At 33.7% G+C, this 15,368-nt stretch overlaps 1 protein-coding gene across 4 annotated transcripts in view; it reads left to right on the top strand.

Annotated features, from left to right (window-relative positions):
• The window catches only part of LOC111049448 (tyrosine-protein kinase Src42A), an 88,705-nt gene that overhangs the window by 38,765 nt on the left and 34,572 nt on the right, over positions 1-15,368 (top strand). The window contains exon 1 of one of the 4 annotated variants that reach the window (XM_039421409.1): positions 3,357-3,960. The exons of 2 other annotated variants lie outside the window; for them this stretch is intronic. In XM_039421409.1, the coding sequence (XP_039277343.1) occupies positions 3,407-3,960 (554 nt within the window). In that variant the 5' untranslated portion in view covers positions 3,357-3,406. Of the gene's footprint in view, positions 1-3,356; positions 3,961-15,368 lie in introns of those variants that run through there. One more of the 4 variants, XM_039421410.1, reaches the window with a different exon arrangement.

Genomic DNA, 15,368 nt, shown 5'->3' with positions numbered 1-15,368 from the left:
CTATTGGACAGTGTAATAAGGGTAACATCACAAAGTATCAAACTCTTGGAGTAGACCCAGGCAGTTTATTTTGGTATTTATATTAAGGCATTCAATGAAATACATTGACAACCGGAGGATTCTTTAGCAGAAAAAGCAATAATTTAAAAAAATGCAGACAACAGAAGAGTTCACAAAGAATAAGATTGGAGGAGATTTTCGAGGAAGAAGAAGACCGATAACCCTTCTTATGCTCCAGGAAACTTCTGAATGTGAGTCAAATTCTTTCAAATTTTCAAAGCCCATTTTCTAAAAATATATATTTTTTTACTTTATGTACCTTTTTCTCAGGAACCCTTTGAGGTAGACGTCTAAAATTTTGTAAAGTACAGTACAACAGGAGTTATTTTCTGGTCTGCTTCCCATTAGAGAAAAATCTTTAAAGATTTTAATGAAATTGAATGGAAATTTCAACTTGTAAAAACTGATTCATAGACAATGAATTTGTTATCTGTTGTAAAATCCAGAACTTCCAATATCTTACGAACGATACCTGTATCATTAATCTCGTATCATGCTGAGGAAGTGATGAGTCAGCTCACATTCTTGAATGTTATCTTCCATTTCTCATTCAATTTTTTGCAATATTGATACAAGATGCTTGCTTCTTCCGTTGATAATAATATTCAAATATAGATTAATCATGAAGTTGATTGGAATAGTAAGATAATGATGCCATACATTTATCTTGTCATTCATTTTCTGAATCGCTTATCGCATGATATTTAATGAATAATTTAATTGAATTTTTCAATTCTTCAATATTAATTTCATTGAATAATTCCTTATATATATATTAAAATTAATTACAAAGAAAAAACATTAGATTAATAATTCAGACATTTTCGGTCGGTAGCTGTCTACGTTTAAAATATTCTTACTAACTCTTCTCTTAAAAATTGTAACCTCACATTACTATGTAAAGTACTATAATATGGTAGACTAAATAAGGTATATGCTGAAATCAGCATTTGATTTATAGAGTTTCATCAAACCTGTTTCTTTCCTGTTTAAATTCTTGTCACTTTTTCATATCAAACTGCTTCATAAAATATACTGTAAAATATTATATTTGAACATACAATGGAAGAATTCAGCTTGAAACTGATTTTGCTCTACTGAAATTCTTTGGCCCGTGCAATTATGGCTTTATTATTGATTCCTCATTCTTCTGCTACCTAAAATTCACGGTTTTTATTTCAGACTCAACTTTTTTGTACACTTCGCGCTCTAAATACACTTCCTAGTTTGTTCGAATATTCACTTTGAAATTGAGTATCTTCCAACATGGAAATACTGTACTGTACTCAAGTTCTGCACATCCCAATCACTGTATTCTTACATGACAGCTCTGTCCAATGATTCTGGTGAAAAATATTATATCCAATCAAAAAATAAATACATTATTATAATACATGGCTGACTTGATTTTGACTGATCCAAATTATACAAATTAACTTATTATTTGATAGATCGTATGGATTAATCTCATTTTGTAATTATGAAAGCCATAAGTTGAGCCTAATCAGAAGTCTGATACTGAATGTCAAGTTTAACACTTTTGGCAAACAGTACAAGGTTATTTGTCAGTGCTTTGTTCTGCAAAGATACATCCGTAAACATAACAATTATTGCAGTTGACAGCTTATCGCGACATCTTATTGTTTGATATTATATCATTATCATTATTAATTTTCGAAGAATTCTAATAATTGTCAGGCCATTGTAATTAAGCTATGAAAATCAAAATTTATAAATTACCTTCCATGGTTTGAAATAAACTCAACAAAACTGCCCAAATTGCATTTATCTCAAAATTTGTTTCAATTAGTACTCTTACTTCTCTGACACGATGATTAAATTTTAAAAAATCAGTCTGTCAGCTAATTAAAAATGCTTTAGAAATTATCGATTGGTTTGAAATTGAAGTTTAATGATTGATATTATATTGAATAATCAATCTCTCACAAAACAATTTGTATCTCTTTTGTTGAATATAGAGTATTTTCTTCACTAATTCAAATAATTGTGTAAGTGTAGGCTATGTTAATTGCTTCTAATTGCCTATTGTAGTTTTTAGTGGGACTCTGTTCTCAAATCGCCTTAATTTACTATCTTTACTGATAATTCAATATAATGATTATTGAAATATCATATAGCTTCAATCTTGAAAAAGCATTTGATAATTTCAAGATATTTTCCAGAAAATTTCAGGTTTTTTGAAATGATCATACATTATAATGTTTTTAACAATCCTCTTCTTAGATTCGAGGTAAGGTTCGAATTACTGTATTGTTTTTGTAACTACAATCTACAATGTTATAGGATAGGAAACTTAAAATAATTGTAATAGGGGTCAGAAGAAATTCATCTAAATATTATGACAAAATTAATCAAAATGAATTTAGTTTTTCTCATAACTGCAAACCACAAATCATGGTTTACAAACCGTGTCGAAACTATTTTTAGAAATAGAAATTGACTCGAAACTGCATATTAATACAAATTGCCTTGGAGCCTCTTATTCAGATGAGTAACTGAAATGAATAGAATTTTTAAAGAAATATGATAGGCCTACAAACTATTATGTATTATATCCGCTGGCGCCAGAGGCAGATTGTCCGTTTCTCAATCTTTTGTCATAATGGTGGGAGTTACCGGAGTATTCTTTCCTCAACTCTCACCCCAAACTATTCTCAACTATTCCTGCGAGTATGCAGTTCAGTTTACTATTCCCTTCAGACTTGTATGTAAAAACAATATGGACATGGATATAATATAGTAGATTTTGTACATATTTGTAAATAATTCAATAATAAAATATCAAATTTAGATTTCAAGGTAAAAAGAGTTTACCCATGTCAACCTTCTCAACTCTTGTGTAGAATTCTATTGGGAAAGATAATCTATTACTGAGAGAGTTGTAAATTAGTCGCGGGTCGCGGACATTGATCATCTTATCATCTTAACCCTTATGTGAAATTTTATTGGAAAAACTATAATTTTACATTAAATGATAGCAAAAGAAATGAATTCAAATTGCCGTAGGTGCGAGCAATAGTGTGTCTCCACCAGGCGCGAGCGGATGATTAGGATAATATCTATGTAATACAATAAATTTAGAATTGAGTTGGATCCGCAAATTTTGAAGAGTGATAGATAATGTTGATATTTGGAGAAGACGTTGTTTGCATTGCATTGGTTGCACTGCAGAAGGCACGAGCAAGGAAGAGATGTTGTAGCGGATTGGAGTGGGGTGGCCGGCCCCTCCCGTGAGCGCAGCACAAAGCCAGTTGGCCGAAGCAGCAGCAGCAGCAGCCAAGTAGTGAGTTGTGTGATATAGCAGCGAGTAGACGGACGGTATGCGATGGGAGCAGTGGTGTGGTGCGTTGGCGACGAGGGTCGCTGTGTGCCGCTGCGGCTCGACGCAATTCGCCTGTCAGGTGCGGTCACCCGGCCACACCTTGAGGCCGTCTCCGAGTTTATACGACTAGCGGTCAGCCATCGACTGGTGCTATCGCCGCATCCGCCCCGCGAGCCGTGTCGGACCTCCGACTCCGACACCAACCAACCAACTAGTGCTAGTTTTAGTATACAAATAAACGGTCTAAACAATAATAACTCAGAACAAGCTAATTTAATAAACAATAATAACTCAGAACAAGTTAATTTAAATAATATTAGTAATGAAGACAGTGAAACTAGTGATGTTGATAACAGTAGTGCTTCGTCAGTGGAGGCGGCGACTTGTGATGGAGGCGGCAGCAGCGCTAGTAGTGAAGCAAGCAGTGCCGCCCCTCAAAGACATTGGTGCTCCAAGAGTCAGGAGAAACGTATGCAGAGGCTGCGTGAGGCCTGGGCCAGGAACACACGAAAACTGAGCACCGGCTCCTCGTCCTATTGTGTTTTCGATTATCAATCGTGAGTTATCTTATATACTTAATCTCTAAATATAACCATACATTGCAAAATATTACCAATTGAGTTATAAAACATTGTAAATAAAATGTTTACTGGTATAGCCTACTAGAAATTTAGGAGCATCAGTGTGTTCGCTATGATCTGCTAAATATTGTTTCATAATTATATTAATGTAAAGTGTTGTCCAGGTGGAAAGATATCCAGATCTATTTTTGAAACTGATATTCAGTACAATATTTGCTTCAAGTGACACTTTTTCCCCTCTATGAACTGTTTATCACAATTCATCATTTGCTTCATTTCTACTATGGAAATAAAAACTAGGCTCTAGGAGAATGACAAATATGTAATTAATTCCGTATATTGGGAAAATCATAGCGAACACTCTGGCTCTTCTTATTTTCTAGTATAGGCCTACCAGTAAACATTTCCTTTAAAATGTTTTATATTTCAAGAAATTAATAACTCCCTCATGAAAATGACAAATTACATAATTCTACTTCATGAAACGTTACAAATATCATAACATTAATCAAATATCTCTTGGTGTTATGATCTAGAATGTTTTCTTCTTTTGCTTTCAATAACTGTTCATCTTCATGTATACTTAACCATGAATGTTATGGTTTCATTAAACGTTCACATTTATGTTCTCCCACTATTCATGACTTGTTGACTAGATTCTTGTGGATTACTCGAAGGAATTGTTTTTGCATTCATGCTCTTCCACTATTCACGACTTGTTTACTGGGTTTAAGTCGAAATTGTTTCGATTGCATAGTTTGAATCTTCCAATGTTGTCACTATAATCATTTGGAAAGTATGAAATCCACTTTCTTGCAATGAGTGAATATTACTGTTGCAGTATTGTGTATAATCAAATCCATGTTGGTAAAAGTTAGATCGGCTGTAAAAGTGGGACTGCCGAAGGGTATAGCTCCATTTATGTGCTCATTGTATATCTAAATTGTTTCGACTATCTATATAAATGGCCGTAATGATGAGTCATACTGAAACAATGTTTGAAATGTTATTGAGCTTGTTTTTGATTTGAATCTGATCATGCAGCACTATCTTAATCAAACAATACATTTTACAGCACTACTTTCACGCCGTAATTACTGCTGGAGAATCCCCAACATCATTGTAAAAAATATATTATTGGGCTCTTATCATGGTTAAATTATTTACAATGTCGTTACAAAAGTTTTTGAAAACTATCAACTCAATCCGTGAACTTTGAATACTATTGTTTTGTTTCCTCTGAGGAAAAGACTGGTCTGTCAATATTATTATTGTGTGAAATTTTTCCATTGTCGTCAAGTGACTACATTTAAAAAGTTACAGTCATAAATTATTGTGGCGTAAAAATCTATTTGTGTCTTTTAATTTGCATAATATAAAGACATGTCAAGTTTTGTCAAGTCAAGAATAGCCGTTATTGTAGAACTATAATATTCTAGAAATCTTGCAAGTGTACAATGCACTTTGCAAACTGATTGAACTATTCTAGATTATTGTAGCCGAGTCCACTACACTCTGCATATAAATGACTGCACCACAAACTTACTAGCCAAGTTAATTTATTACCTTAATTTCTATTCGTTTTTAAAGACCTTGTGTATGTAAATGAAGTGCATTCCGATGCTGTTTCTACTGTCCTACAGAATTCAACAGCTTCATAACTTACTATCTGTCGGTATTTTTCTGTTCCATGGAAAATTAATTTTCAGCTATCCAATCATTTTTATTAAACTTTACAACTGTAATTATAAGGAAAATATGGAACATCCTCAACAAATACAGTTCAACACAGTTTTCAAGATCACATAATCATAATAAGTTGTTTTACGGTTTTGTTCCATTGAATGCATAGGATGACTGCATACCATTTACACTGACAATATTCCTCTTGAATGTTCACTCCTGTGCTCCAGGAACCAGATTATCAAAGTCAGATACAACTGTTCCCAGATGGCTTCCTCTTCATGAAGCCATCCTCATCGGATTTTATAAATTTTCGCTTGGGATGGACAAGTACAAGGAATCAAACATTACAAGTTTTGGAATCAACAATTTACTAAAAAAAGGGCGGGTTTCCTAGGTTTGAGAAATGTTAACCGAAACTGGTTCACCAATCATAGATATATCATAGAAACCAATCTGAAAAATCAAACAGTCATCATCATCAATAATTGTCATTAGAATTCAGTACTTATTATATTTTTGAGGAACAAAATTAGTTTCAGATGTGAAAATAATTATGCTTATAACGTTTATTAAAGCGTTTAGTCAGCGTTGAGTACCAGAATGATAGCTGCTAAATAGTGGCCAAGTGATGAGTGGAAGTGGCGTTGGCTGAGTGCCTGCTCTTCAGGTTTCCGGCCATCCAACAACCTGGCCAGCGCCAGGCATCCAACAATGAAAGTTGTCGTGGGAAAAGTGTGCCCAACCACATTCAATTAATGTTAACTATATATTGGTAGCAAGTCACCGTGTTAGCATCCATGTATTCAATCTGCACACCTAATCGTGGCTGTCTGCCAAGTGCCGTTCATTGTTACATGAGCTTACGGCTAATAACAGCGGCGATGCTATGCTTCCCTTCCTTTGTACATTTTTTTTCAACTTCATATCAAAAGTCCTGTATATCCAAGTGAGATTCAATTCGATCTGTCAGCATATTTTGAATGGGATACGTTGCTATTTATAATTATAAGGAATGTTGACTGGATGGGCATATAAAGCGAAGAAGGTGGTGGACATTATTCTCGGCTTTCTAACATTTATTAGCTTGATTGTTATATTATTTACTTCAATAATTGATATGAAAACAATCTGTGCTGGAAATTAATCTGAATTGCACTACACATTACTGGTAATCCACATTGGACTTGTAGGCTCGGAGTATAGTAGCAGAGACAAACTTACGCTTATCCTTTCTCTATGATAGTAGTCTCCTCTCTGGATAGGACTGCCTGTAGGCTCCAGGCTGACTTGTGCTGTTAAACTACTGAATTTATTAAGTGTTCATGGTTGAATTTTCTTTGTATGCTTCACTCATAGAGGGATAAAAAATTGTTTGAAAATACATTCATTATTAAAATATCTCATTTAATCTCAATGATAGGACAGTTATTCTGATAAGCTTGATCACATTTGATTTTCTGAAATTTACTGTGTCGTATTATCTTATTGACAATTTGTTTTCGCTATTTTGTTGTTCTGTTTTGAGGAACGAACATCAATTTTGACTCATGTTGATGCAGATTGGCTCTTCGATTAGTTTTCAACAATCAATTTATGTGCAATAGAGTGACAGTTCTATTATTAGAATGATCAACACTTTGCTACGTATAATGATTCTTGTCAAAAACTCTAATTTCTCATAGCTCATTGATTCCTGTGATTCTGTATTTTTTAATATAAAATCTATATTCGACCTCTAATCTTAGAATATTTAATTATCATATAGTCTCTTTATGAGCAATGACATCATACTCTGAATCATTAGCTTACGTCTACTTATATCTTGACATGAGCATGCAAAATATGGCCAGTTATCCTTGTTCCGTACAGATTCCATATCATCGGAACTACGCATTCTATAGAAATTGGTTTTGGGAAAGTCCCAGGTACCAGCAGTACCAGATGAACTGGGAGAAATTCTGCAAAATAACAAACGAATAGGCTCTGCTACATCCTTGGCCCAGTGAAGATTGAGGATAGTAAGCCCACAGTCCCCATAGATTCTTATTATTCATTGTTTTGTGGAACAGTGTGATTCTCCCTTTTCTCGGTATTGTGTCGGCAAATAAGCTAGCTTACTCACGTTCAATTCGAATACAAGTCTCTTAGGTGCTAGATGCCATTACAACGATATTCTTCTCAAAACCGTGTTATTTTGTTTGTTTACTGAAGAAGCTGCTGAACTGAACCTCACAAACACAACTCTAAAAAAATGTAGCACTGCTGGTCTTTTCCATCCTATTCTAACAACAATGAATCAGACGAAAATTAGTGTAATCATGTTATTATTTCCTGTGTTATTATGGGTATTAATTTATTCTCATTGTCAATTTACTTCAATTTCCGATTACATGTTACTGCTGGGAGAATCCTAGTCCAGTTGCGATATTTTCGAGGAATTGCTTTTCGAATCGCCTGGTTATAACTTCTTGCTGAAAAAAAGCTGGGTGCTGAATGAAATTACCTAATTTTTATTTTTTGCCAATTTTATTATGGCAACTTCATAAAATATTGGTCTAGTATAGAATGTAAATGTGAGAGTATAGAATTAATTACATTCCATACTCTGAGTATAGTATATGGAATATCATAATCTCAATCCATGATGAGTTTTTGTGCGATTCCAATCATTGTGGAATCTTCCCAAATTATTTTGGCGGTAAGCAGTGAAATTGTCTCCTTTCCAACATGATAAATCTGCAGAAGTGTCAGCGTTTATTCTCCATCGAATTTCTAGCTGAGCTTCTGGAAGGTCATTTTCCTTGTTGACCTTTTAAACACCTGTAATTTGAAATCGCATTCCAGTGCTTAATAAAAAGCTTATAGGATTCTATTTTCGGTGTTGGAGTTAGCCGATTACATCATGGAAGTTGGCGTCAAGAACCTGTCTTCTTGTTCTTGGTACCAACTTTTCTTAGGATCAGCTGTGGGATTTGCCCGAGCTGGTGAAGAATGAAGAGGTAGATAAATTGTGTAGTTGGGAGCCGAACCAATGGCTTGCGTCACTCGACTACATCTTGTTTCCAAGAAACCTCGTCTCGCCATCCAACCTCATGAAATATTGTTTGTAGTGAAAGGAAGACATGTACACATTTTTTCCACCCATGTGACAGAGGTGATTGCAGCAAATAGTGTGAAAAGTTTTTTATAGCATGTATTGCTGTTAAAAGATGCTGTGATTGATTAATAACAACATTAATGTACGGTACGCTTTAAATAGCCTAATAAAAATTACAAATACCGTTTCCCTCTATTAAATCAGTCATATCTGTTGCTGTCTTTATGTAATTGTAAGGTAATTAGGTGCACATAACCAATTTATGTATTTATTTGTCGGAATTAGCGGAAAATATTACATTTGAATCATATTTACATCATATTACATAACTTTACATCGGATGGTAGAAATAATTTTGAGTGAATATATGAGAATATATGATGATTTTGGCTTGTTAATGAGAAACCTAAAATAATATTCTGAGTGGAGAAAGCCTGCTATGAAGCTATTGGTGAGTAGGCCTATCAATGAAATTCCAATTCAGATTTTGTATTACACAGAATGACTCTACTATCATCATCACTGTAGGCTATTCTACAAGAGAATCTCCAGATTAATAGACATTTTACAATTTATCGTAAACTTTACAAATATGTTCAAGCATTAATCCAAACTCGCTGACGATCAAGTACCTGCTCCAGCAATTCGACTCCTTCTTTCGACTCATTCTGCAATTACAATTAGTCAAGATTTCTGAAGCTCAGGAGAATTTTAAAAATGACGTGAAATCATTCCTTTTTTCACGAAAATAGGAATATAGAATACTAATCAATTTCAATACCATTTTTTTGTGTTTTGGTTGAACGAAGATCCTAATTTTGTCTACAACTACAAGGAAACTGAAATTCTGAACATTCTTTTACATTTCACTGCCTCCATAATCACCTCAACCTGTCATCTTCAATAGAGAGATAATTGTTTGAACTAAATAGGTCCATTACGTTATAAACTTATGAATGAACTGTGTAGGATACGTCACTGCTAGAACATTCTATGATAATGACGCATTCATCATGAAAAATCTACGTCATAATTTTCTAACCGATGCAATCCGTGACTGAGGATTTGAAGGAAGTAACCTTGACTGGCCTTGATAGTATTCCAGCTCATACTTTCCTCTTACTGAAAAATAGATTCAATAACGAATTTTCCACAATTCACTACTATCGCACTTCTAGAACTCATGCTAATAGAGTTGAAACCACAAAGCCTAAACGTCTTCACTGGATCTGAAAAACAAAATTAACTGAAATCTTGAAGATAAATTCGCATGGAATATGAATATGCCGGTTGTTTTTCAATTTGTCTTTAAAATGAAAGTTGATTACAATTATTTTTCAAGTGTCTTCAAGTCCAAGAAATTATTTCATGTTTCCTATTCTTATTCACGTATCGTATTTGATTAGTTTGTTACCAAAATATTGTGGACTTTAAACAAGGAAAACCTTGCCTTGTAAATTGTTAACCATGAGGTGTAAGTTTCGATGGTTTCATTATCATGTCGGGTATTTGATGAATGTGATATGTGCATGTGTATTGAGAAGAATGAATGATAATGGGATTATAGTTCGGTAGTTTGAAGTACATCACTGCCTTTCAGCTAGACGTGTCCTCAAGCTGATATCATTCATGCAACAACATAAGAACCAAGAGCACTGCTCTCATCTCATATGTGTGATTAGGATTTTCTGCATGTGAGGACACCACTGGATCATTTTATGGTGCAGAGTGCAGATGATATTGACTGGGTTGGACAAATTTGAACCTAATTTCACATGAAAAAATCAAGATTATTCTATGAATTTTAGTTTTATATTCCGATAAGGCCCGAGACACCAATAAATTGTACAAAATTATTCTTATGGCACCAAAAAAGGCCTCTGGTTTGGGGAAAATCCGTTCTTGCCAGTTTTATAGTGCCTTGCTGATATTTATTATCCTTGAAAAATCTACATAGACTAATACGGATAAAAAACTATCCATCTTTGCCTATTTTTGTTCAATCAATTTTTCCTACGATTCCGTTGAAATAAAATTTATAATTTAAATTTATCATAAATATGATAAAGATTTAGGTGTGACATTGGCACTCAAATTTGTTTACTACTTCGTTCTTTGTTATATATAATTGGTAAAATTCAGTCGTGTCCCAGAATTTTTATTAATTATTATTGAATAACGTGATTAGAAATATTGACAGTTAAAATTTATGCGTGCCGTTTCTACAGTAGTAATTAAAGCTAGAACCGTGGAGGCACACTAAACTATTCTATCTGACTTCCTTTATATTGATATAAATTCAAATCATCTCTCTTCCCTGTTGAGGTAGTTTTTGCAAAATTGATTGTTTGATTGATAAATCAAGGTTTGTTGATGATTTTTTTGGTAGCAGTTGCTATGTCTACCGTTCATCGCACCTAACGGTATTCCCGCAAAATCAATAGGCAAATTACGATTTGGCAGATCACCAGAGAATTATGAAGATATTCAGTGCGAAACGGGTCTACTTACCATAGTGCAGCCTTGGATTCGCGAATCTATTTTGTAAGGTGTGGTTGAACAGTTTCGAGTTCCTGTTGTTGTATTCACTTGTTGAAACCCGTTGCTTGATTCTTAATTGCATTAGCTTCTTAGAATTCCAAGATATGTTGTTTCAAGATAATTTATTCAAAATATATATTTTTATTAGTATGATAATCATTGCTTACGATAATTTCTTATGTGCCAAATTTTAAATGGTCACCTAGGAACAGAACAAACTCTAGACTGTCCATCAATTATTTATTTTATAATCATTGGATCTATAATGAGCTGGTTGAACATTGTTGTATCAAATGTCACCACAAAATAGGTCAAATATCAGTAGAAACATTGTCATCATCCAATTCAATCAATCAAATTGTGTATTCTACAACAACTACTATAATTCTACTCATTCAATCATTTAGTCACTAAATTCTAGTGAATAAATTCATCTGAAAATATATATTATTTTGTTTGAATGCGTGATAATAATTTAATGGAAATTTATTTCACTTGTAAGAACTTCCACTCTTTGATAAAACAATAAACAAACGTGAAGTATTGAAGAGAGATAACAATTAAACATTTTTTTGGGATAACGAGTATCAATGGTATAGAAACAGTTGAGTTTACTAATATTGAATTCCTGACTGGCAGAGCGTTTAATTAGTTGCATGTTTTTCATAATATGTACATGTATAGTTTCAATCATCCATGATAAAAACTGTTTTGGTCATTAATAATCTCGTTATTTTAAAGTAGAAAGTTCTGTTCGTCTTCATGGTATCATTTCTCCTGTTTTGAATAATAACAGTGTTATTTTGCTGAAAATATTGCATTCTTGTTATAATCGATTTGTAGAAAGTAGGCTAGTATGTCCTGATCTTCTACTTCCTGAATTTTGAAAGAGGACTGTTCAGGTTGGGTTAACAAGTTGGCAAGTGAAACATCTTTTCTTCGCACAAGATGTATGACTGATTTCTGGTTTGAAAAGCTCAACAGAAATCGATAGTAACGCGTGCCACTTTCCCAATGTATGATTTTGAATGAATTTATTCAATAAACTCTTCCTTTCAACCGGTAGTTTTCAGTTGGAATGTAGACAGAAGTGAGCGTAGTTATTATTTGCGTTTTAAATTGCGTTATTTATTTGCGTTATTATTATTTCGCGTTTTAAACGCAAAATAAACATCGCAGGATAACTCAGCATTCCAGAATATAATTGTTTGATGAATTTGAGTGATTTTGTATTAATGAATAAATAAACAAAGAAATGCATTTTGTTGCTATCCAATCTCTTCGAAAACGAATTGATTTTTTGTCAATTACTTGACGCATGAGACCTATCAATATGGATTATATGATAAATCGTTGATACTGAGGATTTCTCAATATTGTTAAATGACTTTTTGTGTTTAGCAGGAAAACAATAGTTGATGGACAGCTGTCTGAAATTGACCTGCATTAGTCATCAGCATTAATGAGCATTGGCTGAGATTAAGTTATCTGTCAAATGCTAAGAAATTGTTTCAGACAATGGACTAGGATAGGGCATTGATCCTTGTGGAATAACTAATGTGGATCAGTACGATTGGTTCAGTAAAGAACCTCATAATATTCATCTTGTTACATAATTTTTTATCGTTCTTAAAAGTATATGGTAAGAAAATTGAATATTTAGATAGATATTCTACAATAATTACTGTTCTGTTGAGTATTTAAAGATGCACACAATTCACAATCACATCACAATTTATAACAAAACCAAAGCCTATCACTCATCCTATAGACATGAGTGAGTGTGAAAACATTCAAATTATTTCCCTTGCTCGCGTTTATTATTGATAGTACAATGACTGTACCCATCCCTTCTTTACATTTGATATTATCATGTTCAAAGTATTATAATATTGACGATTTGTTGAATAGTCAACAGGACAATATTGGCAATCCATTCTATCAGTGTCTTACATAGTTCATTATCTTTAAGTAAACATGTAAACCCTGTACCCGTAGCCTCTACAGCTCTACACATTTTTAAACATTGTAGCTCTACTCCCACATGAATTACTACACAGTACTACACGTAGTAGTCACACTACAATATAATATCGATATACACCAATGGTATTCTAAAAAGGTATCCTCCAATCCTAAGAGGCCTCAGAAGAGCAGCAAAAAATAAATTGTACTACTTGATCTGCCGGAAAGAAATGAAAGCTGCATTTATTACGGTATCGGCGCATGCGCAGGGTTGGGCCGAAAGAAAAATCATGTGATGTCCGCATGCAGTGCATCGAAAGGTATTTCAGATATAGAAGATACACATACTCACACACATGCACGCACGGACCGGTTTCGATTCTTCATCTGTAAGCTCGCGCTTAGGATTGAGAGGTCACTGGCCCCGGGCCAAGGTTAATCCCTAGTTCAAGGTCATGTTGTTTTTCTTTGCCCCTTCAAGAATCCCGTCTGGATGAGTGGAAAAAGCGGGAGAAATGCACATTTGCGCGCTCCTCTTGTTCCGGGCTCAGAGTCGTGATTCAGATGCGGCCATTGCTTCCTCACCTCATGCTTCTTCTTCTTCTTCTTCACATGTTCACATGAACTCGTGGAAAGGTAATAGGCCTTCATCGAGAATGTTTTTTTTCACTTCATTTGCACTAGTTTTGTATATTCTGTTGGTAGCTATCTCATATCTTTGAAGAAAAGAAACTACTAGTAGGTTGGAGATAAATTCTTTCAGGATCATTTCATGATCATCTCTTAGCTATAAGCAGATTGAGAACTTTGAAATTCAAATGTTCTACATTTATCATTTGCGGACTTTCACTGATATAATCCATAAAATTTCACTAATATAATAACATGATAACGTTGGCTATTTATACCTTTTTTATATTACACTTGAGCATGGAAAAATGAGTGGTCTTTAGCTGTACATATGCTTCCATGAATGATTTTTGTATGGATAGTTTGACAGAAATAAACTAATAGTCATCGAGATTGTACTCGAATCGCTGGTTTCTTCATTAGTTTGGTCTGGCTACTGAAGATGCTGAGTTTTTAAAGTGATTATCACCGTCACTCCTAGAAACCCATCATCTACTTACTGAAATTGTTCAAAATGAAATTGAAGAATACTGTCATTTAATATACCTTAATTCTACAAAATAATCTATAGTATGTATTGACATTTATATGTATACATTTAGACATTTGTATACAATGTAGACATTTATATATATATATAGAAACTATATAGTATGTATAAACATTTCGACAATCCATATTGAGATATATTCTTAACAAACAAGTGCAAGCATGTAATAGTCAGTTATGCATAGTCGCGTGTTGGCTCATGTAGTAAATTACATATTTGTGAACTAAAATAAGAAACTACGTAATACTCATGATATATTCAGTGTGGCCGCATTTCTCATTCAGTTCCTCGTTCGAGCAAGTTATATTAGGATTAGTACATTTTTGAGTTATTAAAAAATGTGACTACTAATTACGATGGTGACACCAGAATGTTTCTATTTTTGGAGCTCAAACAAGTTGGTGTTCGATTGTCACTTCCTGATCCACATTGTGGGCATTCTTCTTCAACTTTCACTATCAAAAAGTGAAATTCGTCTTTTCCGATTATTTGAGTAGTTTTAGCTGATTATCAAGCAGCTCACCATCTCAATCAATGAATCTTCAATGCTTCTCACTTTGAATTCTGTATTGCTATTCATATCCAACTTCCGTTTTGTACATTCAAATGGTACTGATGTATGGATAATAGCTCCATGTTTAATTAATATTTGCTTTTATCACGAATCAAATTAACAATTGCTCAGTTATCTGTCACAATAGTCACGCTGTGGGCATCATCTCATAGTATAACATATACTATGTTAATAGTATAATAGCATCTTTGTTGTATTGCTTAGTTATTAATAATGTAATTATTTTGTAATATTAGTAGGGTTAATACTACTAGGGCCTTTAATACTTCCTACTTGTTACTCGTGCACATTGTTATCATTTTAGTATCTTACATGAGTATCCATAGCCATGTTGTATTTTG

The sequence above is a fragment of the Nilaparvata lugens genome, chromosome 2 (genome assembly GCF_014356525.2).
Source record: "Nilaparvata lugens isolate BPH chromosome 2, ASM1435652v1, whole genome shotgun sequence".
NCBI lineage: Eukaryota > Metazoa > Arthropoda > Insecta > Hemiptera > Delphacidae > Nilaparvata > Nilaparvata lugens.
The sequence above is the reverse complement of the archived record's forward strand: the minus strand, read 5'-3'. Positions and strand labels throughout refer to the sequence as shown.